This window comes from Colobus angolensis, unplaced genomic scaffold (genome assembly GCF_000951035.1).
Source record: "Colobus angolensis palliatus isolate OR3802 unplaced genomic scaffold, Cang.pa_1.0 Scaffold61, whole genome shotgun sequence".
Classification (NCBI taxonomy): Eukaryota; Metazoa; Chordata; class Mammalia; order Primates; family Cercopithecidae; genus Colobus; species Colobus angolensis.
The window spans coordinates 7,241,148-7,266,730 of NW_012119710.1; the positions used below are offsets into that span (position 1 = coordinate 7,241,148).

At 39.4% G+C, this 25,583-nt stretch overlaps 1 protein-coding gene across 3 annotated transcripts in view; it reads right to left on the reverse strand.

Annotated features, from left to right (window-relative positions):
- Positions 1–246: 246 nt before the first annotated feature.
- Positions 247–25,583, reverse strand: part of LPXN (leupaxin) — a 48,693-nt gene continuing 23,356 nt past the window's right edge. For all 3 annotated transcript variants that reach the window (XM_011963480.1, XM_011963478.1, XM_011963479.1), the window contains 6 exons: positions 25,140–25,239; positions 21,412–21,579; positions 20,329–20,502; positions 20,143–20,224; positions 1,419–1,567; positions 247–1,089 (listed from right to left, as the gene is read on the reverse strand). In XM_011963480.1, coding sequence (XP_011818870.1) covers positions 820–1,089; positions 1,419–1,567; positions 20,143–20,224; positions 20,329–20,502; positions 21,412–21,579; positions 25,140–25,239 — 943 coding nt within the window. In that variant the 3' untranslated portion in view covers positions 247–819. The remainder of the gene's footprint in view (positions 1,090–1,418; positions 1,568–20,142; positions 20,225–20,328; positions 20,503–21,411; positions 21,580–25,139; positions 25,240–25,583) is intronic.

Here is a 25,583-nt window from a genome sequence, read left to right on the forward strand (position 1 = left end):
AAGTTTTGTCATTTTTAAAAATGATTCAATCATCTAAGTCCAGAAAATAAAATGGTTATGGGATCAAACTAAAAACAAAAATTAGTGAAAAGGAGACCCTCCTTTTAATTTCTTCCAATTAAAATTTTTAAAGTGTGCATTGGATGGAAGGAAACAAGAGGGTTGATATAATCATAACTGTACATAGTGCCTAGTTTATAACACAGGAAGCACAAAGTTTATCTCCCAAACAAATATGACAATGAGTTATTGAAACCACAAGCTGGTTTATTTATCAATGATGTCAGTACTTAAAGTTGTCCAGTTAAAATCTACTTCCTCTTGAAAAACAAAAATACACTGAAGGAAGATGCAAAGAGGTAGGAGTGGTATCATGATTTCACAGCAGTGATTGTAAGACAGTGAGCCACAGGGACATGGGAAAACTTGAAAAGAGACAAGTATCGGGACCAAATTAGAGAAGATCTGAGTAGGGCCATCAGTAGAGGTGAAAAAGGAGAAACCTAAGGAAACCAGTGTTGGTATGAATTATGCAAGTGGAAAATACATCTGTAGGGGGACTAGATAGAAGGACCTAAATCTAACTCCAAGCACTTGATTGGAGAAGAGAGAAAGAGAATGTATAGAATTAACTGTATAGAAGCCTCAAAAATAAGATTATCAGTCTAGTCATGTAAAGTCTAGAAGTTCATTTATTTGCTCATCACCTTTTTCTATAAGACTATTAAGCAGAAGGTCAGAACAGCAAATTTACCCTTTCCTCTCCTCTCTTGGTTTAAATTGTATAAGGAACCTGAAGAGGCTGTGGATTAGTTGGCATTACAGTGGGAAGAGCTTATTGAAGCAAGGTTGACAATAGGTCTTGTCATTCTGCTCCCTGAAAATGCCCTTCGACAACTGTGTCAGGCAAAAAGCACACACAAAGTGCTCAGGATGGAACTTGTGCCCCATGGCACTGATACAACGGCCAGTGATGGGCTGTCCACATCCATGGCAGAGCGTTCCCCGGCGGTGATGGTAATGGAGCTCACAGAATGGACGTCCATCCAGTTCAAAGAAGGAACCAGTAGAAAAACTGGTGAAGCAGTCCTAGGGGTAGAGAGAAGAGAGAGAAAAGGAATGCAAATGTCAAGGGGTAAAATGTCAGCAAAGTAAAATTTTCAGCCTTGAAATTCCTGCCAGTTACCTGCCAGCTACAGGAATTTCCCTCAGATTCTTGACAAATGGAGGCTAGATTGCCTGCTTGCAAAACAGACAAGCAAATGCCCACAATGGATTTGTATCTCGTTTCTCCTTTAGGATGCCCACATCCATTCCTCATTCAGGACTGCGAATGCTTTCACTAACTGCAGCTCTTCCTCTCAGAGAGGAGAACCCTTGACTTTCCCTAAGTCCAGAAGAAAAGTGATTATACAGACCCCACAAACAAAGCATTCTGGGTGCCAGACAGTGTCCATGGCTGAAAGGTAGTTTTCCAACACTGGCCGATTGCAGCCACCACACTTGGGTGAGAACATGGCTAAGAAATCCTTTCGGCAATATGGCTTCTTGTCCTTCTCATGAAAGCCTGGAGAGATAAAATCAGGAATTCTCTGTTGCAGGTTGAGCCCTGAAAGCTACACTGGAGACTGAGAGGAGGCCCTTTCAATCTCAGTGTCCTTGTATTCAAAATAGGATGATTATTGTTACCTAATTCAAAGGGTAGTTGTAAGAAATAAATGAGATAATGCAGGTGAAGTATTTGGCAATCTCAGTGTCCTTGTATTCAAAACAGGATGATTACTGTTACCTAATTCAACGAGTAGTTGTAAGAAATAAATGAGATAATGCAGGTGAAGTGTTTTGGCAGTGTGTCTGGTTCACAGTAAACTTTTAATAAGTGTTAGGGGCTATTGCTCTTCAGTGCCTTTGTACTAAGTATTCCCTTGGCTTGGAGAGTTCTGTCCCAGAGCCTGATATAGTTGCCCTCTTCATGTGATGCAGGAATCACTCAAATATCATCTTATCAGAGAGGCATCTCTTCAGTCCCTCCTTGTCACATCATCTTCTTTCACTGTCTTTATAGCATTTACCATTATCTAAAATCATCTTTGTGATCTGTCTCTCCTTACGGGAACATTAGCTCTGAGAGAAACTAGATATTGTTGATCTTGTCACCATTATATCTCCAGTATCTAAAACAGCATCTGGGAAGAAAAAAAAGTGTCTAATATTTTAAAATAAAATACTAGTAAATAATAATTTCCAAATGGATGCAAGATCTAGACACAATGACTCATACCATATATTTAAATTAAAAATAGATGTATTCCTCTTTTTTTATTTTTTGTGTGGGTATATTTTGATTGTTTACCAGCAGTGTATGAAAATCCCAGTTCTTCCTCAGTCTTTATATCACTTGATATATCCAGATATTTCCTATTTAATCAATCAAATGGATGTTATCTATCTGTACAATGTTATCTCATGGTAGTTTTGATTTGTATTTCCCAAAAGGCTAATGATACTTAGGGTTTTATTGTTGTTGTTGTTGTTGTTGTTTTGTTTTGTTTTGTTTTTTAGACAGAGTCTTGCTCTGTCACCCAGGCTGGAGTGCAGTGGCAAGACCTCGGCTCACTGCAAGCTCTGCCTCCCAGGTTCATGCCATTCTCCTGCCTCAGCCTCCTGAGCTGCTGGGACTACAGGTGCCCGCCACCACGGCTGGCTCATTTTTTTGTATTTTTAGTAGAGATGGAGTTTCACCATTATAGCCAGGATGGTCTCGATCTCCTGACCTCGTGATTCGCTCACCTCGGCCTCCCAAAGTGCTGGGATTACAGGCGTGAGCCACCGCGCCTGGCCAGGGTTTTTTTAATGTGTGCATTTGCATTTCATAGCTTGTCATTAATGATGTATTCCTCTTTAATCTGGAAATAGAAAAACTGTCATAAATAGGGCCCAAATTCCAAAAGCTAGTTAAATATTAATAAATTTAGCTACATAAAAAAAAAATCTGAATGACTTACACATGTCAAAAAAGCACCATAAACAAAGACAAAGAATAATCTGAAGAAAATATTTGCTGATTATATTCCAGAAAAACATAGCTAATACAAAGAGCTCCGAAATATATGTATGGTTTCAATTATTGTTGTATAAAATTAAAAAGTGAAAAAATTAAAATAGAAAAACACAAATCCCTAAAAAATTCAATCAAATTGAAGCAAATTAACTGTACATCAAACCAATGACACGAGCAATAAAAGAAATAATTTGGAGATTGCTGGCAGGATGGCCGAATAGGAACAGCTCTGGTCTGCAGTTCCCAGCGAGATTGATGCACAAGGCAGGTGATTTCTGCATTTCCAACTGAGGTAACCAGTTCATCTCATTGAGACTGACCAGATAGTGGATGCAGCCCATGGCGGGCGAACCAAAGCAGGGTGGGGCGTCGCCTCACCTGGGAAGTGCAAGGGGTCAGGGAACTCCCTCTCCTAGCAAAGGGAAGCCATTAGAAACTGTGCTGTGAGGAACAGTGCACTCTGGCCCAGATACTGTACTTTTCCCACAGTCTTCACAACCGCAGACCAGGAGATTCCCTCTTGTGCCTACGCCACCAGGACCCTGGGTTTCAAGCACAAAACTGCGTGGCTGTTTGGGCAGACACTGAGCTAGCTGCAGGAGTTTTTTGTTTATTTGTTTGTTTTTTCCTATCCCAGGGGCGCCTGAAATGCCAGCAAGACAGAACTGTTCACTTCCCTGGAAAGGCGGCTTAAGCCAGGGAGCCAAGTGGTCTGGCTTGGCAGGTCCCACCCCCATGGAGTCCAGCAAGCTAAGATCCACTAGTTGAAATTCTCGCTGCCAGCACAGCAGTCTGAGCTCGACCTGGGATGCCAGAGCTTGGTGAGGGGAGGAGCGTCCACTATTACTGAGGCTTGAGTAGGTGGTTTTACCTTCACAGTGTAAACAAAGCCACTCAGAAGATCAAACTGGGTGGAGCCAACTGCAGCTCAGCAAGGCTGCTGTGGCTAGACTGCCTCTCTAGATTCCTCCTTTCTGGGCAGAGCATCTCTGAAAAAAAAGGCAGCAGCCCCAGTAAGGGGTTTATAGATAATGAAAGAAACCAGGCACATTCCTCAGCCCAGTATCTCTCAATTTCCTGGGCCCAGCACAAACAAGCACAGTACAAACAGGCCCAGTATCTCTCAATTTCCTGGGCCCAGCACAAACAAGCCCAGTACAAACAGGCCCAGTATCTCTCAATTTCCTGGGCCCAAACAGGCCCAGAACAAACACGGCCCAGTGCAAATATATTCCTCCATATACCTCAGCTTGGGAAATCTTGGGAAATCCCCGATAAGGACACCGCCGTTTGTAGTTTTACTGAAAGCATGGGAACCAATAGATAACTGCTAAATGTATAAACTTGATATGTTAACCAATTGTAATGCTGTAACCTAAAGAATTCCCTTGTTCCTCTGTAACCTTACAAGTCCTGTTCACATCGGGCTATAAAAAGCGAGCGCACGCATTGTTCGAGGCCCTCTTGTATGTTGTGAAACGGAGGGACCAAGTTCGAACTTGCATTAAAGATCCTTGCCGCTTGGCTTTGACTCTGGACTCTGGTGGTCTTCTTCGGGGAATAAACGGTCTGGGCATAACAGATAAAACCCCTAAATCCCTGGGACAGAGCACCTGGGGGAAGGGGTGGCTGTGGGCTCAGCTTCAGCAGACTTAAACATCCCTGCCTGACAGCTCTGAAGAGAGCAGTGGATCTCCCAGCACAGGGTTTGAGCTCTACTAAGAGTCAGACTGCCTCCTTGAGTGGGTCCATGGCCCCCATGTCTCATGATTGGGTGACACCTCCCAGTAGGGGCTGACTGACACCTCATACAGGAGAGCTCTGGCTGGCATCTGGTAGGCACCACTCAGGGATGAAGCTTCCAAAGGAAGGAACAGGCAGCAATCTTTCCTGTTCTGTAGCCTCTGCTGGTGATACACAGGCAAACAGGGTCTGGAGTCTACTTCCAGCAAACTCCAGCAGATCTGTAGCAGAGAAGCCTGACTGCTAGAAGGAAGACTAACAAACAGAAAGGAATAGCGTCAACATCAACAAAAAGGACATCCACTCAGACACTCCATCTGAAGGTCACCAAGTTCAAAGACCAAAGGTAGAAACATCCAAGAAGATGGGGAGAAACCAACGCAAAAAGGCTGAAAATGCCAAAAACCAGAATGCCTCTTCTCCAAAGGATCACAACTCCTCACCAGCAAGGGAACAAAACTGGATGGAGAATGAGTTTGATGAATTGACAGAAGCAGGCTTCAGAAGGTGGGTAATAACAAACTCCTCCGAGCCAAAGGAGCATGTTCTAACCCAATGCAAGGAAGCTAAGAACCTTGAAAAAAGGTTAGATGAATTGCTAACTAGAATAACCAGTTTAGAGAAGAACATACATGACCTGATGGAGTTGAAAAACACAGCACAAGAACTTTGTGAAGCAAACACAGGTATCAATAGCCGAAACGATCAAGCAGAAGAAGGGATATCAGAGATTGCAGGTCAACTTAATGAAATAAAGCAAGCGGACAAGATTAGGGAAAAAATAATGAAAAGAAATGGGACTCCAAGAAATATGGGACTATGTGAAAAAACCAAATCTATGTTTGACTGGTGTATACCTGAAAGTGATGGGGAGAATGGAACCAAGTTTAAAAATACTCTTCAGGATATTATCCAGGAGAACTTCCCCAACCTAGCAACATTCAAATTCAGGAAATACAGAGAACAACACAAAGATACCCCTTGAGAAGAGCATCCCCAAGACACATAATCATCAGATTCACCAAGGTTGAAATGAAGGAAAAAATATTAAGTGCAGCCAGAGAGAAAGGCCGGGTAACCCACAAAGGGAAGCCCATCAGACTAACAGTGGATCTCTTGGTAGAAACCCTACAAGTCAGAAGAGAGTGGGGGCCAATATTCAACATTCTTAAAGGAAAGAATTTTCAACCCAGAATTTCATATCCAGCCAAACTAAGCTTCATAAACAAAAGAGAAAATTTTTTACAGACAAGCAAATGCTGAGAGATTTTGTCACCACCAGGCCTGCCTTACAAGAGCTCCTAAAGGAAGCACTAAACACAGAAAGGTATAACTGATATACAAAATTGTAAAGAGCACAGATGCTATGAAGAAACTGCATCAACTAACAGGCAAAATAACCAACTAGCATCATAATGACTGGATCAAATTCACACATAACAAGATTAACTTTAAATGTAAAGTGGGCTAAATGCCCCAATTAAGAGACACAGACCGGCAAATTGGATAAAGAGTCAAGACCCATCAGTGTGCTGTATTCAGGAGCCCCATCTCACATGCAAAAACACACATAGGCTCAAAAAAAAAAGGGATGGAGGAATATTTACCAAGCAAATGGAAAGAAAAAAAAAAAGCAGGGCTTGCAATCCTAGTCTCTGATAAAAAAGACTGTAAAGCAACAAAGATCAAAAGAGACAAAGATGGGCATTACATAATGGTAAAGGGATTAATGCAACAAGAACTAACTATCCTAATTATATATGCACCCAATACAGGAGCACCCAGATTCATAAAGCAAGTTCTTAGAGACCTACAAAGACCCAGACTCTTAGACTCCCACACAATAATAGTGAGAGACTTTAACGCCCCCCTGTCAATATTAGACAGATTAATGAAACAGAAAATTAACAAGGATATTCAGGACTTGAACTCAGCTCTGGACCAAGCGGACCTAATAGACATCTATACAACTCTCCACCCGAAATCAACAGAATATACATTCTTGTCAGCACCACATCACATTTATTCTAAAATCAGCTACATAATTGTAAGTAAAACACTCCTCAGCAAATGCAAAAGAACGGAAATCATAACAAACAGTCTCTCAGACCAGAGTGCAATCAAATTAGAACTTAGGATTAAGAAACTCACTCAAAACCGTACAACTACATGGAAACTGAAAACCTGCTCCTGAATGACTACTGGGTAAATAACAAAATTAAGGCAGAAATAAAGAAGTTATTTGAAACCAATGAAAACAAAGACACAATGTAGTACCACAATCTGGGGCACATTTAAAGCAGTATGTAGAGGAAAATTTATAGCACTAAATGCCCACAAGAGAAAGCAGGAAAGATCTAAAATCGACACCCTAAAATTACATTAAAAGAACTAGAGAAGCAAGAGCAAACAAATTCAAAAGCTAGCAGGAGACAAGAAATAACTAAGATCAGAGCAGAACTGAAGGAGACAGAGACATGAAAAACCCTTCAAACAATCAGTGAATCCAGGAGCCGGTTTTTTGAAAAGATCAACAAAATAAATAGACTGCTAGTCAGACTAATAAAGAAGAAAAGAGAGAAGAATCAAATAGACACAAAAAAAATGATAAAGGGGATATCACCACTGATCCCACAGAAATACCAACTACCGTCAGAGAATACTGTAAACACCTCTATGCAAATAAACTAGAAAATCTAGGAGAAATGGATAAATTCCTGGACACATACACCCTCCCAAGTCTAAACCAGGAAGAAGTCGGATGCCTGGATAGACCAATAACAAGTTCTGAAATTGAGGCAGTAATTAATAGCCTACCAACCAAAGAAAGTCCGGGACCAGGTGGATTCACACAGAATTCTACCACAGGTACAAAAAGGAGTTGATAGCATTGCTGAAACTATACCAAACAACAGAAAGAGGGGGAATCCTCCCTAACTCATTTTATGAGGCCAGCATCATCCTAATACCAAAACATGGCAGAGACACAACAAAAAAAGAAAACTTCAGGCCAATATCCCTGATGAACATCAATGTGAAAATCCTCAATAAAATATTGGCAAACTGAATCCAGCAGCACATCAAAAAGTTTATCCACCACAATCAAGCTGGCTTCATACCTGGGATGCAAAGCTGGTTCAACATACATAAATCAATAAATGTAATCCATCACATAAACAGAGCCAATGACAAAAACCATGATTATCTCAATAGATGCAGAAACGGCCTTTGGCAAAATTTAACACCTCTTCATGATAAAATCTCTCAATAACTAGGTATTGATGGAATGTATCTCAAAATAATAAGAGCTATTTATGACAAACTCACAGCCAATATCATAGCGAATGGGCAAAAACTGGAACCATTCCCTGTGAAAATCGGCACAAAACAAGGATGCTGTCTCTCACCACTCCTATTCAACACAGTGTTGGAAGTTCTGGCCAGGGCAATCAGGCAAGAGAAAGAAATAAAGAGTATTCACACAGGAAAAGAAGAAATCAAATTATCTCTGTTTGCAGATGACATGATTGTATATTTAGAAAACCCCATCATCTTAGCCTAAAATCTCCTAAAGATGATAAGCAACTTCAGCAAAGTCTCAGGATACAAAATCAATGTGTAAAAATCACAAGCATTCCGATACACCAATAATAGAGAGAAAAATCATGAGTGAAACTCATTCGCAATTGCTATGAAGAGAATTAAATACCTTGGAATACAATCTACAAGGGATTTGAATGACCTCTTCAAGGAGAACTACAAACCACTGTTCAAGGAAATAACACAGGACACAATCAAATGGAAAAATATTCCATGCTTATGGATAGGAAGACTCAATATCGTGAAAATGGCCATACTGACCAAAGTAATTTATACATTCAATGCTATCCCCATCAAGCTACTATTGATTTTCTTCACAGAATTAGAAAAAACTACTTTAAATTTCATATGGAACCAAAAATTAGCCCGCATAGCCAAGACAATCCTAAGCAAAAAGAACAAAGCTGGAAGCATCATGCTATCTGACTTCATACTACACTACAAGGCTACAGTAACAAAAACAGCAAGGTACTGGTACCAAAACAGATATATAGATCAATGGAACAGAACAAAGGCCACAGAAATAACACCACACATCTACAACCATCTGATCTTTGACAAACATGACAAAAACAAGCAACGGGGAAAGGATTCCTTATTTAATAAATGGTGTTGGGAAAATTGGCTAGCCATATGCAGACAACTGAAACTGTACCCCTTCCTTACACCTTATACAAAAATTAACTCAAGATGGATTAAAGACTTCAATGTAAGACCTAAAACCATAAAATTCCTAGAAGAAAACCTAGGCAATACCATTCAGGACGTAGGCATAGGCAAAGACTTCATGACTAAAACACCAAAAGCAATGGCAACAAAAGCCAAAATAGACAAATGGGATCCAATTAAACTAAAGAGCTTCTGCACAGCAAAAGAAACTATCACCAGAGTGAACAGGCAACCTACAAAATGGGAGAAAATTTTTGGAATCTATCCATCTGACAAAGGACTAATATCCAGAATCTACAATGAACTTAAACAAATTTACAAGAAAAAAACAACCCCATCAAAAAGTGAGTAAAGGACATGAACAAACACTTCTCAAAAGAAGACATTTATGTAGCCAACAAACATATGAAAAAAAAAAAGCTCATCATCACTTGTCATTAGAGAAATGCAAATCAAAACCACAATGAGATACCATCTCATGCCAGTTAGAATGGTGATCATTAAAAAGTCAGAAAACAACAGATGCTGGAGAGAATATGGAGAAATAGGAATGCTTTTACACTGTTGGTGGGAGTGTAAATTCGTTCAACCATTGTAGAAGACTGTGTGGCAATTCCTCAAGGATCTAGATCCGGAAATAGCATTTGACCCAGCAATCCCATTACTGGGTATATACCCAAAGGATTATAAATCATTCCACCATAAAGACACATGAACACATATGTTTATTGCGGCACTATTCACAAAAGCAAAGACTTGTAATCAACCCAAATGCCCATCAATGATAGTTTGGATAAAGAAAATGTGGCACATATACACCATGGAATATTATGCAGCCATAAAAAAAGATGAGTTCATGTCCTTTGCAGGGACATGGATGAAGCTGGAAACCATCATTCTCTGCAAACTAACACAAAAACAGAAAACCAAACACCACATGTTCTCACTCATAAGTGGGAGTTGAACAATGAGAACACATGGACACAGGGAGGGGAATATCACCCACTGGGGCCTAATGGGGAGCCAGGGGCTAGGGGAGGGATAATATAGGAGAAATACCTAATGTAGATGACGGATGGATGGGTGCAGCAAACCACCATGGCACGTGTATACCTATGTAACAAACCTGCACATTCTGCACATGTGCCCCAGAACTTAAAGTATAATAATAAAAAAGAAATAGTTCATTCAAGTAACTTTAAATGATAGTGTTGAGAGTGTACAGTCCTAATGATGCATTCTAAAGACAAAATGAGCTAAAAAGAAATCTTAAACTGTTTTTATGTATACTAGAAATGTGCTGAGAGTAGATTCTGATGCTCTTACCACATACACATGAAAAGGGTTACTATGAGTGAGGATGGGTATGTTAATTTGCCTAACTGTAGTAAATATTTCACTGTGTATATCAAAATATCATGTTGTGTACCTTAAAAATATACAATAAAATAATACAATACTATATATACATGCATATATATACACACAATAAAAATAATTGGTTCGTTTATAATATTTATGTATTTTTTGAAAGTATTATAGGTAGATTGTATAATAAAGCAAATAATTATATTAATGGCTTTGGAAAGCAAGATTTCCAGCATTAAAAAAGACACAAGTAATCAAACAAATCAAACAAAACTGTATTCTTACACTATATCAGATATATTAGTATAAACCCATGACTTAGTTTTCTTTAAAAGAAAAAAAAAAAAGAACAGATTCTATCTGGGTGCAGTGGCTCCTGCCTGTACTCCCAGAAATTTGAGAGGCTGAGGCGGGAAGACTGGTTGAAGCCTGGAGTTTGAGATGAGCCCTGGGCAACATAGTCGGACCTACTCTCTACAAAAAAATTTTAAAAATTAGCCCGACCTGGTGGTACACATCTGTAGTCCCAGCTACTCAGAAGGCTGATGTGGGAGAATTGCTTGAGCCCAGGAGTTCAAGGCTGCAGCAAGCTATGACAGCACCTCTGCACTCCAGCCTGGGAGACAGCGTGAGACCCTGTCTCTACAAAATTTAAAAACCTTAGAAAGTAAATCTGAAGCTCTGTCCACTGAAAAACGTAGAAGAAATGACATCCCAGAAATAATGAACACTCTTAATTTTTAAATACCCTCACTGCAGCAGTCTTTTTGGAGAAATGGATGATTCCAAGTATGTGGCAGAGTTGACAAGATAGACCTGATGTATCTTGCTGTGCCAAGGAAATAGGAAGATTACTGGGATCATATCAGAAAGATACAGTAACCATATTGAAGGGGCTACCTCTGACCTCAGATGAAAAAAAACATGAGCATTAAAAAACACTACTTCAATAGATCAAATTATACCAAGTATATGTAACTCCATGAGTGCATAATGATTTTTAAAAATTAAAAATTTATTGGTTTCCATTGGATATTGTCAATGAACCCATTTATTATCCTTATAATTACTCTTAATAACAGAAAGTGTCAAACACTTATCTCACCTTTCCTGTGTGAGATATATTTCAAGATAATCCAATAATTTATGATAGAAAGTTTTTGTAGAACTCAGCTAATAAATATAGAAGGAATAATAGAAAATTCAGCATTTTACTGCCTATTCCATTGGATTTAGGCAATAGTCATCAACGGGGAACTTTAAAATGGATCAGGATGACACTGCTTAAATCTAGTGGTCAATGTTAGTTATCAATAAAAGTGGTCAACCAGTCATTATATACCTCTTGATGTGATTCAACAAGAAGTATACTGCACCCACCACCTGAAACCTATTCTTGATGAGATTACATGACTTCTAAACTTGCTTCTTAATATTCCAGCAAGAAAAAATGTGGATGGATGGGTGAAAGTTAATAGAGGAATCCATTTGGCAAAACACTTATACTTATTGAAGCTAGGTAAGGAAGCACTTTAATGTTTAGACTGTACTATAATAAAAACATTTAAAAAGCAATTTGTTGAGGTATAAGAACTTTCTCTTTAATACATGAAATTTTCACTGTTAGACACATATTAGAAAATTCTTGGCTTGAGTCTTCCTGATCCCATGTCCAGGTAATGGAGCTACACTGAGAATGAGAAACTCATAGTGAATGTTTTTTAAAACCTTTTAAAACAAGTGCACCTCACAAATCAACAAATAGCCCCAAAATAGATACTTTTAATAATAATATGTTGGACATTATGAGTAAGTCAGGAAACTCAAAAGAAAACAATGAATTCATAATTTTTGCTAATCAGTAGTTGATTTTCTAATTTTAGCTAAGTAGTAAAAACAGTGTTAAATAAATATACTCAATGCTAGAAGATATATGGAATGATCCATATATTCATATATTCCTGGTAATAATATTAACTGTATTATTCTTTTGGAGAGTCACTTGATAATCTATATCAAGGTTTTTTTAAAAAAGGTGTAGACATCTAAGTCCTGGGAATTAATTAATACAAATAATTCAAAAGAAGAAAACATTATGTTTAATGATATTCATTACAGTACTACTAAACACCAGAAGTAATCTAAATATGATACTATTGTTAATACATTTAGTTGTTTCCAATGTTTGGAACTATAACAATGCTTCAGTGAAAATCTTTAGGCATATAGTATTTTATTTTTTGTTTATTTATATAAAATGGAATAATTGATAATGTTAAAATTATTATAAAAATATTATGAAATTATGATGAAACAACATGGAGAAACGCTTAAGTATAAAAAAAAATTTTAGGCACACAATAACTTATGTGTGCCCATATATGAAAAACGTAGAAAAACACTGGAAGGAAAAAGGTTTTTGTATTGCTTGAGGTTAACAGGGTAATAAGTTAAAAACAAAAGTTTCTGCAAGGTGTTTTTATTGTCTTTACACTTAAAAAAAAAATTAACTACTTGATCCTTAAGCACTTATTCCAGTGATATATTTGCTCTGTTTTGAAACTCACTTCCCTGAGATTCCCAAATGGCTTAATTCTTTGCTTACCTCAGGGGTCTGCTTAAGAGAAAAAGTGACTCAACCACTGTGTCTCAAATAGTATCTAATCACTCTCTCTCTAACCATGCAGAATAGGTAGTAGTTAGTTGACTAGTTTGATTACTGTTTGTCTCCTCCACCAGAATACATTAATCATGAGGGCAAGAACTTTCCTTTTTGTCACTATATCCCTAGTACTTAGAATAATGCCTGACACATATATAGTAGTTGCTCAATAAATACATATTGAATGAGCAGACATAAGAACAATATTACAATAGCATACTTGAGATCATCTGCTCCAGAGTATATGGCAGTTTAGAGTCTCACTTCAGCATCGACTAGAATACGTATAAATGGATTAACTTTTATGTAAGAAACCCTCCTTAGTATTTACTTAGACACCTAAAATGAAGACTATATTATCAGCAATCCCATTTAGGGAGCATCTGCATTGTACTGGTTCCATTGAAGGCTCTGTCTATAGTATTAAATTAAAATGAGTTTTTTTTTTTTTTTTTTTGAGGCGGAGTCTTGCTCTGTCACCCGGGCTGGAGTGCGGTGGCCGGATCTCAGCTCACTGCAAGCTCCGCCTCCCGGGTTTACGCCATTCTCCTGCCTCAGCCTCCCGAGTAGCTGGGACTACAGGCGCCCGCCACCTCGCCCGGCTAGTTTTTTGTATTTTTAGTAGAGACAGGGTTTCACCGTGTTAGCCGGGATGGTCTCGATCTCCTGACCTCGTGATCCGCCCGTCTCGGCCTCCCAAAGTGCTGGGATTACAGGCTTGAGCCACCGCGCCCGGCCTAAAATGAGATTTTTTCAGAGCAACCTTCTGAAGTAGGCTTTAGCCCCATTTAACAAATGAGAAAAGACAGCTTAGAGAATTTACACCTGACTAGTCAGTAGAGGAGCTGAGATTCAAATCTAGGCCTACCTTCAAAGCCTAACTTCAATGTCATACCTCTAACTTAAATGCATCCTGACTTTGACCTCTCTGTGGGAACTGACAGTATCAGCTGAGCACAAATAATTTTGTAAATATGAGAGTTCTACCTCTTCTCCACTAGAACAGCATGTAAGCAAAGCATGCACAGTGTTCTGTAAAGCAGACTACCTAGAAAATACTATTTCTAGAAATCAGCTTTGATAACGGCAGCCAGATCACAACATGGCAATAGAAACAGCTAGGTGTTGGGACCCAAACCATATAGCTGCAGTTTTTCCACTACCTCAACACTTTTTCACATGCCTTGCTTTGTTTAGCTTTGCTTTCTTTAAAAAGCAGACAGTTTAGCAGAATTCTGAGGCCTACAGATCTGAATCTAAACTACTAATTTTATATGCTGTCCTGTGTTCTTCTTCTAAACGCCTGAGACACAGAAGAGCTCACTTCACTTTTTACTTACTCTGTCAAATGATATGTAGAGTCTATTCAAGGGAAACTGAATACCGTGAGTCCTACTATGTAAGAAAAACAAATACCTGCAACCACCTGTCTCATTTTGTGTAGCGTAATAGTGTTTCTCAAACTTTTGTGTGCATTACTCATCTGGGAACTTGATAAAATGCAGATTGCTGGGTCTTCCACCCTGAGTTTTCAATTCAATAGGTCTGGGATGGGGCCCAAGATTTCACATTTCTAACAAGTCCCCAGGTGATGCTGGTGCTGCATAAAGCAAATGACACAAAACTGAGCTTGTCTATAGGTAGGTATTACTTGAGAAAACTGTAAGACATGCCAACTATCTGAGAAATGGCCCTCATCTAGGCATCTGCTGGACAGCTGGTTTTGAGAGTGGGATAACAGGGGAGTAACAGCCTCTGTTTCAACTCAGGTAGGTCTCAGGAAGGGAATCAAAAGCAATCAGCCAAACTTGCTGTGATACCCCTGCATTTCATAATCTAATAAATTAAAGTTTCAGCTCTTGCTTTCTTGGAGGGTCTCTCTGGGACCAATTACCTCATGAGGAAGAATGAGAAATACTGACAATTAAAAGTGCCACAAAAAGAGGGACAGTGTTTATACTCTGGTGAGGCTCTTAGCCGCAGGGGAAATTAGGGAGCACCTACATGGCCTGGATAATGAACAATTAAAAAGAAACACAGGTAGACACTGAAGAGCTCATCCCTGTGGGAGGACGCTAAGGCCCAATGGCTTGAGCCTTAAAGAGGAATTCTCTGAACTGATGAAAATATATAGATGAATTTAATTTCCCAGGAGGCTCAGTGGTTAAACTGTCATTATAGAAACTCTTTGTGACTATGTAACTTGGGGTGAGGCAGGATGTCACCTAATTAATGGACTGACCATATGGCAGGAGACCTTTTTACAGAAATCCAGGCATAAAAAGGAAAATACAACCCAAGTAGAGCTTCTGATTAATAAATGTCACTTTTTGTCATGCAACTTTATGTACAAATATGTTTTAAGTGTTGTTTCCTGTTTATATAAAGCCATAAATGACCCCATCAGCCCTGGCTGTCTAGAAGGGGCCCGAGTCAAGAAAATGAGAACTAACTACCTTCATGGTGCTTTCTGGTCATCCTATGGATTGGATATTTTTGTGTATGTGTATCTAACTTACGTCTCTACTTGAAATGTGCCTATGCCCTATTGTTCTGCTTTCAGGCAACTTCTCCATCATAATGATCCATGGGGCAGTATTCACTTGCTGACTGTTCTACTCAACTACTTCTCAGACTTTTATGGCTACCAGTACAATATAAATTACTGTAACACATTTTAATATGATTTGGATTAAGTGTCAATGAAAAATGCTGCTTAGGTAAAATACCATCTAGAAATGAAATACCTAATGATTTGTGAAAAAGCATTGAGCAAGCTCCAGTGAACAAGCAAATTACTACAGGGCACTTTGCTTGTGGAATCTGTCAGCGCCACTGTATCTGGGTCTATTGTCAAATAAAGCATATTGTGTTGGTACCACAAAAGTAAAGAGATGCAACAGCAGAAGAGGAATTGAGTTTCAGTCAAAAGGCAGTTGTGATGTTTTCTGAAAAACATGGAACTTGCAGAAATGATACCCAAGTTGAAATCTTGCCTCTTCAGCTTTCTAACTGTGTGACTTTAAGAAAATCTTTTACCTACCTGAGACTCACTATTTTTATCTATAACTAGGTAAAATGTGGAATAAACTTGCTCTCACAAGACTGTGGTGGCATCAAATAAATTATTTTTAACCATATATATAATAATATGCCTGATATTTGGGAAAGTCTCCATATTAGCAAAGGACCTAAACACATGGGATTTTCTTTACTCCCTCCTGAAACATCATTAACATGACAGTTAAGGAATTATGTAAATTATAAAGAGCCATAAAGAAAGATAAAAAAGTAAAGGATATGCCACCAGGTGAGATATTAGCTAAATTTTCAAGAATTTAAAGTAGGTTATAAGAGTGGCAACTGACTTAACATAAATAAGAAAACTGGAACTTATGTCTCCACAGATGGGAGAGGCCAATAAAAATCAAGCTATCTTGAATACAATAATATCAGAGGGGCTCAGAAATTGAATGCATGAGGTATTCTTCAAGGCTAGAAACAGGACTGGTTGAAAGTCTAAAGAACGATTAGAAGGTTAGATGCCTTATCTTATGGTAAGATGCAGTGATTATTTCTGTAAATATTGAACAAGAGAGTCTCAATGATCAGGGATGTTGGACACCATGAGGAAATGAGTCAAGCTCTCTACTGAAAAATGGGAATTAAGTAAAAGTTGACATGCTGAATGGTGAAAAGTCCATTCCCCCATCCCCCTTTTCAATCTCAGAATGCTGGCAAAGAGAACATCTCTTTAGCGTAATTGGCTCAACAGAAAAGACCTAAGATTGTCATATTCAGGAGTCACTCAACAAAATGGCCAGAGCATCTTACCTGAGTACCGTATAGTCAAGTCCACCAGTCAACAATTTCTGTCTATATCCATGGAGTTTTAAATTAGCATTTTAGTGTCTCATTCTTAAATAGTAACAGACAGCCATGGATCAGCAGTATTGGCAAAGACCAGTGTAAACAAATGTAAGGCACCAAAACGTAATATATATCAAATTCCAAATTGAACTGCAAAACATCCCTCCAAACAGGTAGCCAAGGACTATTTGTACAATTCTGGAATTCCTCACTCATGTTCAGGAGAAAACAGGTAAAGAGAAAGGAAAACTGAGAGAAGGATTTCTTTGAAGAAAACTGTGCTATGAGTGCCTCATCACCACCAAGAAAGATGATGTATAATCCTGTTATCAAGATAATCTGAGGTTATCACTCAGGTTAAAAGAGGGACTTCAGTGGGACCACTCAGAGAGCTGGATATGTGTGCCTTGGTATTAGTGAGATGCAGTTAGTGGTATCAGAGTTATCCCTGGAAAAAGTCCATAGGTGAGTCTGGCTGAAAGAGCCTATGGCAGCTGAATAGAAACATGCAGCTAAAAATTAATTGTAACTCCACTGGCTGTCAGAGAAAACAGTAAGTTATCCACGGTCCTTCTGTGAAAATTTGAGTGGAATAGATGATCTGGAACCATGTTAATAATTTCTAAGGGTTCACTAGGGGGGAACAATGAAAGCCCCTTGAAAAAAAGAATCTTTACAAAACAAATCCTCAAAGAAACATGACAAGGACAGAACAGCCAGTCAAGACACATAAAGGGCAATCAAGAGTTCACTGTTGGACCTGTGTTAATCCCAAAAAGAATTCAGGGAAAAAAGTCAGAGCTAAACACTGGCCAGGCCTGGAGAGCATACAGCCAATTTAACAACAATTCCAGACAAGTTAGACCTTCCTGCCTTCCATTCTCATCTCCATCCTCCCTAGTGTTTCAAGCCTACAGCAGGCAGGTGTCAATGCTGGCAATAAGGGTGAGGGTGGTAGATAACAAAGTGGGGTCAGGAGAAATGAAAGGCCATAGCCCTGTCCTCACCTCCTGCAGCTTGAAGGTCCTAAAAAAGAGAGGGAGTGGCTGTTACTTTTAAAGTGCTGTAAGACTTAACTATTACACAGACCGAATTACCTATGGGCTTAGTTTTTGTGTTTTTTTTCTTAAATTGATTTTATATTTAGAACTGTTTTTTAAGAGTAAATCAGAAAAGACAGAGGACTGCACCAGCTTTTATTTGTAAGAGAGGAGAAATCCTTCCCCACTGAGTTCATTCTAAAAGGACAGGAAAAAAAAACAAAGTAAAGCAGCTTTCTGATTCCACGTTTGCTCAAAACAAACATAAAAAGAAGAAAATTTTTAAAAAAAGACAATTCAGAAAACACATGAAACAAACATACAAAGGGGGAAGAATGGGTCATGTAGAAAGGATCAAGGATAAAAAAAATTTTAATAAAAACTTGCCAACTATGGAAGATAGAAGACGGTGAAGCAATGTCTTCAGAATTATGAAGGAAAAGAGTTTCCACTTAGAATTCTATCCCCAGGCAACTTAAGGGAAATGACAGAATAAAAATATTTTCAGATATTCAAGTTCTCAAAAATTCTTTCTCAGAAAGCTACTAGGGGATTTTCCCCATCAAAATAAAGGTGGTAACATGTATAAAACATAGACATGGGACCCAGGAAACAGAGCATCCAAAGAGGAAAGTAATAAAAGGAATTTCTAAGAGTAATTACTAGATATAATTCTAAGTTACTGAACCAGAATGACTGTTACTCAGCAGGAAGAAATCATTTCATGTTGAATCAGGAGGAAGAAAGTCTCCTGGAGGGGTATCTCCAGCAAAAAAAAAAAGAAAGAAAGAAAAGAAAAGAAACTGACTTATTGCCAGATGTAGTTGACCATTTTGAAAAGAATTTCACAGTTCTGTTACATAACTTAGTGATAAGTACAATGAAAACAAAGCTAATTTCATAAAGGATTCAAATGTTAACTTAAGAAAAAAATGAATTTATACAAAAAGGACACTGTGATAATATTAACATTACTATACCTCCGTGTGCTTGGCACTGTTCTAAATTCTATGCTTGTATTGTCTCTAAATCCTCATAACAACCCTATAAGGTAGGCAATTTCATTAGGACTATTTTACTGATGAGGAAAGTGAGGTACAGAGATGTTAAATGACTAGAACACCATACAGTGAATAAATACCACAATCCTGATTTGAACCAGGAAGTCTGACTCTAAAATCCAGACTCTAGTGTAGTCAGTTTGCTACATGGCTTACTTGTGAGCAGTATTTTATGATTGTCAACATATACACACTGAATACTGATCTAATCTGTAATTATGACATAATTATACATTGAAAAAACAGGGGAGGGGAAATATGTTGGAACTGATTGGGGTAATAATAACATTTCTAAATCTCATCTTCCCTCCTAGACAGTCAATACATAATGGTTGAAACTGGAAAAATAAAACAACCTATAACAAGATAAGTTATTATTTAAAACACATAAGCAGGCCAGGCACGGTAGTTCATGCCTAATCCCAGCACTTTGGGAGGCCGAGGCAGGCAGATCATGAGATGAGAAGTCCAAGACCAGCCTGGCCAATATGGTGAAACCCTGTCTCTACTAAAAATACAAAAATTAGCTGGGCGTGGTGGCAAGTGCCTGTAGTCCCAGCTACTCGGGAGGCTGAGGCAGAAGAATCGCTTGAACCTGGGAGGTGGAGGTCGCAGTGGGCCGAGATCGCACCAGAGATCGCACCACTGCACTCCAGCCTGGGCAACAGAGCAAGACTCCATCCAAAAAACACACAACAACAACAACAACAACAACAAATGAGTAAATAACAGAAGAAACAGCTAAGAAAATTTGGAGAGGAGAACTGGATTTGGGGATGAGAATGAGACTTTTTCAATATTCAACAAGAAAAGTCTTTTTCAATGTTACCCTTGAAGTAATATTTGAGGTTTTAAACTATGCATTTGTATTTCTGTGATTTAAAAAATCAATTTAAAGGGAACTTATAAATGTTGGAGAAAGGTAGAGAGGGATGGTGTCTAGTACTGCAATGGGCGCTTCGATAGTAGTGATAGGAACCAGGACTCCCACAACTACCAGGAAAGGTGTTGCTGGTCTTATAACTACCCACTGGGGTGTGGGATACAACCTCTCAAGTTGGGTCATACCTTCTGCACCAAACACCTCTCCACAGTGAGAGCAGAAGAAGTGTTCTGGGTGCCAGGTCTGGTTCATTGCTGTCAGCACTTTCTGAAAAGGGAACACACAGATATTACAATGATACAGAGTTGTAAAGCATGACTCTGGCTCTGAATGAGTGATTGAAAGCTGGAGAGGAGTGGGGATTTACTTACATCCAGGATGGGAGCAGCGCAGTAAGCGCAGCGTGGAGAAAAAAGTTGGTGGTAGTCGTTGGGGCAGTAGGCCAAGCCATTCCGCTCAAAGAAGGGACTGGAGCCAATCTCTTCTTTGCAATGAGTACAGACAAAATGTTCAGGATGCCATGATTGCCCTAGAGCATGGATCACCTGTGGAGTGAAATGAAGCCTGACACAGGAGCCCAGTTGAGTGCTCTATAGCCTATAGGTTGCACAACTCTAGGGAGCACTCTTCACACTGTACCCCTTGTAGACAACACCCTGTGGAATTACACAACACTGAGGCCTAGACCTAGCTTCCACCTAAGGCCATCTGTTATCTGTGCTTTATGGATTGATAATGAAAGGATGCCCACTTCCCTGACTGATCACTGTGATGAAAGCCTGTAAATGTTCACAACCACTCCACTGCCACAGGGTGTGGCCGAAACAACATAGAGCACATTAATGACAGACAAGTTGTAACTGTAGCCTTGGCGTGGAAGGGACCCCTGGAAGAGGAAAAGGCCAAATGACAGTTTTAATTCCTCTAGTTTGAACACTTTATTCCATGCCCTATGCAGTCAGGTCTCAAAGCCTTTTATCATAGCTTTGGTGAAGGATGATGCAGAACAGGGGTCTGCAGCTGTGACTTGGAGCTGAGTTCAGCTGAAAATTGTAATCAATCAATTTAGACTGGGAATGTCTGAACAAAGGGAGCAGTGAGAAAGGTCATCTCAGTAAAGGCAGTACAGAAAAATGGTTAAGAACTCACTTGGGAGAGAGTCTACTGGTTTCAGATCTTATCTCTACTTCTTACTAGGCCTTGGATATGTTCATTAATGTCTTTGAGCCCTTAGTTTCCTTATCTTCACAAAGGGAGCAACCATGCTTCTTGAAGGGCTGATGTGACCATTAAATGAGGAAATACTTGTAAAGCACTTAGCTCAGTGGCCAGAGCACTGTGATTAGTAATTATCCATGATAAGTAAAACATCTCCAATTATAAGGAGAACGAGCAATCCTTGGGACAGAGAAAGACACAGAAGGCTGTAGGACCAAAATTTCAGCCCATCTCACCTTCCCAGCAATCGGTTTCCGGCAGGATGCACAATGGCCCTTGGGCACTGTGGCAATGCCAAGGTCCTGCAATTCCTGCTCCAGACCCCCGAGCATTGAGTCCAGGGAGGCCTTGTGATCCTGCTTGTCTGGTAAGTGTTTCTTGCCAGCATCTGCTCTCACTGCAACCTGGCCCAAGGGAAGAACCAAGAACAGAATCAGTCTCATGTATTTCTATTCTCACTGGCATCTTCTAATGACTCTATAAATTCAACTTTACTGACTGATCTCTTAGCCTCTCCCCAGCCTTCCTCCAAGGCATTGGAAGAATCTAAAATTTCAACACCAATAAAAATATTGTCATCTCCCTTTCATCCTAAACTCCTCAGGCCAAATGAAATCTGACTAATCTTCTGTTTGTAAATCTTTTCTTAACATAGGAATTTTAGTACATGAAAATGATACCCTTTGAAGATCTTAGGATGACCCCAGTTCAAAAACTAGTCACATCTCCATTTTACTCACTTATTTGGCAGTATTTGTTGAATACCTGGTTTGTGCCAATCATTGCTCTAAGCACTTGGATTAAAGCAAGGATAAGATAGACCAAGTGTCTGGTCTCATGGAATAGAATTCTGTGGGTGATAGACAATAAACAATTAAACAAACAAATATATGTTATAATGTCAGATAGAGATGGTATATATAGAGCGAGAAATGACACACGAAGATGGTGAGAATAATTGATTTAGATGGAGGTAATAATCAAAGAAGGCCCCTCTAAGAAAGTAATATTTGAGTAGATACTTGGGACTCAGAAATATTGGCATTTATGGGAAAAGCATTCTAGGGGAGGGAAGGCCCTGAGGAAGAAAACAACTTGGCACATTAGAAGGAAAGTCAAAGAGGTCAGTGGGGCTAAAGCAGAGGGAGTGAGATTGAACACAGCAGGAGAAGGTGATCGAGAGAGAGAGGCAAAGGTCACATAGGAACCTCATGGTAAACACTTGGGTTTTATTCCAAGGTGATGGGAGCCATTGCAGGATTTCAAGCACAGGAGTGAAGGAATCTGGAGGATCCCTGTGGTAGCTGAGTGGAGAATTAAGTGTTGACAAGCAAGAGTGAACATAGGGAGATAATAAGATAATGACTTAGATCAGTGTTATAGGAGAAGGTGGTGAGAAGTCGTCAGATAAGACTTGTTGATTGATTGGAATTATTTAAGCAAAGTCCAAAATTATTATAAACCATTCAAAGAAAGATCCTTTAAAAAAAAAAGCCGGGGGGTGGGGCTAACTGACCCTTCATAACCTCATATTCTGATTCTGGCTCTCTCAACTCCTTTCCAGCTGAGCGACTGCTACCATCTATCTACGGAATACTTCACTCATCAGAAAACTACAATGGCTCTCCATTGCCTCCACATCAAGTCTGCACTCATCAGACAGACATTCAAAGCCTCCCATCCACTGTCCTCCCTTTTTATCTTTCCCAATCTCATCTTTTATTAATACTATGTTGTAAAAGGCCTCCATTGTTTAGGCCAGCTGGGCTCTTCAGTCTCCTGAATGTGATCTGTTACTGTCTGCCTTAAGACCTCTACTTATCCTACTTTTACTGCCTGTTAAACATCACATTGTCAACAATCAAAATGCTCATTTTCCTTCAAGACATTTTGATCATCTGACAGACATCCTTCCTCCTCTAATATATGTTAGTTAATATTCAAGAGGTTAGTGTTCAGAAGGTTAGTGTCTGAAAGGTCTGAAGGGGTGACTGACATTAATTATGAAAAATAAGTAAAAATACAATATAACTACATCTACACCTACATCTCTATCTCTTCACTGGTACCTTCCAGAATACTTCTGAACAGATATAGAAGAGATAGGAAATTCTGCCTGTCTCCAGTGGGGCAGAACTGGATGGCTAGGCTGCAGAGCTGAGAAGGAAACAATTTTAAGTGCAAGCTTTTTGTACTTTTGATTTTTGTACAATGTGAAGGTGAAGCTTATTCAAAAGATAAATGGGGCCAGGAATAGTGGCTCATGCCTGTAATCCTAGTACTTTGAGAGGCTGAGGCAGACAGGTCACCTGAGCTTAGAAGTTTGAGGCCAGCCTGGGCAACATAGCAAAACCTCGTCTACTAAAAATACAAAAATTAGCTGGGCATGGTGGCGCATGCCTGTAATCCTAGCTACTCAGGAGGCTGAGGCACTAGAATCGCTTGAACCCAGAAGGTGGAGGTTGCAGTGAGCCGAGATCACGCCACTGCACTCCAGCCTGGGTAACCGAGTAAGAATTCGTCTCAAAAAAAAAGATGGCGTTGTAAATTAAAAATTTAAATAAACCAAGATACATGTTAAATCAATTAGAAACACAACACAATTAAATCTAATGTACATTTTTTTCTAGTATTTTCAGATATATAGCATAATGAGCCAATCTACCCAGCTTTATTGTAGACACTGGCCCATCAAAGGATGTAAGCCATTAAGGAAAACTTGTTTGTAATGTTTATTTATTCATCTCTCTAATAAATATGTGTTGCTCACAATATATCAGGCCCTGTGTTGAGCATTGGGAGTCCCAAGGTGAGCTCTAAAGATAAGGTCCCTGCCCCCTCCAATCACACACGTTCTTACATACTGCTTTGAAATTATTTCACAGTCACCTCATTTGTATATGTCAAATCCTCCAACCAGATTTAAAATGGTTGGATTCTCTGCCTTAAGGATTCTGGATTATATTTCCTTAATAAATCTTTAAGCCTATTTATCTGAGATTTTCATTCCACGCCAGACCACGTGAGCTCACCACTTTAGAGGTGTTCTAGAGACTAGAACAAAGAGGCAGATTTTATCTCAGTATGGGCTTGGGACTTCTCACCCTGCCTACTGTCAGAACTACACTTTGATCTCCCCTGCTGTGTCTCAGCTTGCTCACTGGTATCCTCTGTCCTGCTTAGTCAGGTCTCTTTAACAGTCCTTTCGGCCAGGCACAGTGGCTCACGCCTGTAATCCGAGCACTTTGGGAGGCCTAGGCAGGTGGATCACGAAGTCAGGAGTTTGAGACCAGCCTGGCCAAGATGGTGACACCGTCTCTACTAAAAATACAACAAAAATTAGCTGTGCGCAGTGGCGGGCACCTGTAATCTCAGCTACTCAGGTGGCTGAGGCAGGAGGATTGCTTGAACCCGGGAGGCGGAGGTTGCAGTGAGCCAAGATTGCGCCACCTCACTCTAGCCTGGGTCACAGAACAAGACTCTGTCTCAAAAAACAAGAAAATCCTTCCACATTATCAAGCCTTAGATACCTCTGCCCTCAGGACTCGTTGCAACTAACACCACCTTTCTTCCCATCTCTTTATGTCCAGACTCTGCCAGTTCTTCAGAGTCCATCCCAGGTTTCAACTATCTGATTAAATCTCCAAAATCTCTCTATATCCGTAATGTTTGCTCCACATATGTTTGCAAACCACCTGGCTTTTATTCTATAAATGTTAAAAAACGTATTCCTCATTTTGCCAAGCACACTCCAGCTCCTTGAGATCAAAGTCTATATTATATATTAATTTTTGTGTCCAAATAACACATAGTACAAAGATGGGTTAATTCATGGAATTAAATTTAGTCTGGAAAAAGCAATGACAACTCAGGAAAATTCCTAAGTGGGAGAATGCAGAGCTGAGTTCCACAAAGAAAAACTGGTGACCCCATGGGCCCTGTTTATCATCTGGACTGCACTCACCTTGGCCTGCATCTCAGTCAGGTGAGCCATGAGCTCATCCAACTGAGCAGCTGCTGACGTTTTAGAAGGTGGTGGTGATACCTTTGGCTCTTGGGCTTCACTACAGAGGGAAAACAAAAAAAGTCATACGAACAAATCAAAACTCAAATAATGTTAAACCACACATAAAGTACTGGAAACGCAATTGTAATAATGAATCCCTTGGATATGAAGCTAAAATTAGAGATGGGGGTATTTAAAAATACATATTAATATGTACTAGACTGAAAATCTAAACAAGTTCTCTCTGCCTTTTGTCTCTATTTCTCCCTGGCCATCTAAGTTATAAAAAGTATTATATCTCCTGTCAGTTATTGTCAAAAAATAAAAATAAACTAGAATATAGAGCAGGCATCAACAAATAAGGTCCTTGGATCAAATCTGGCCATGTCCATTCATTTACTT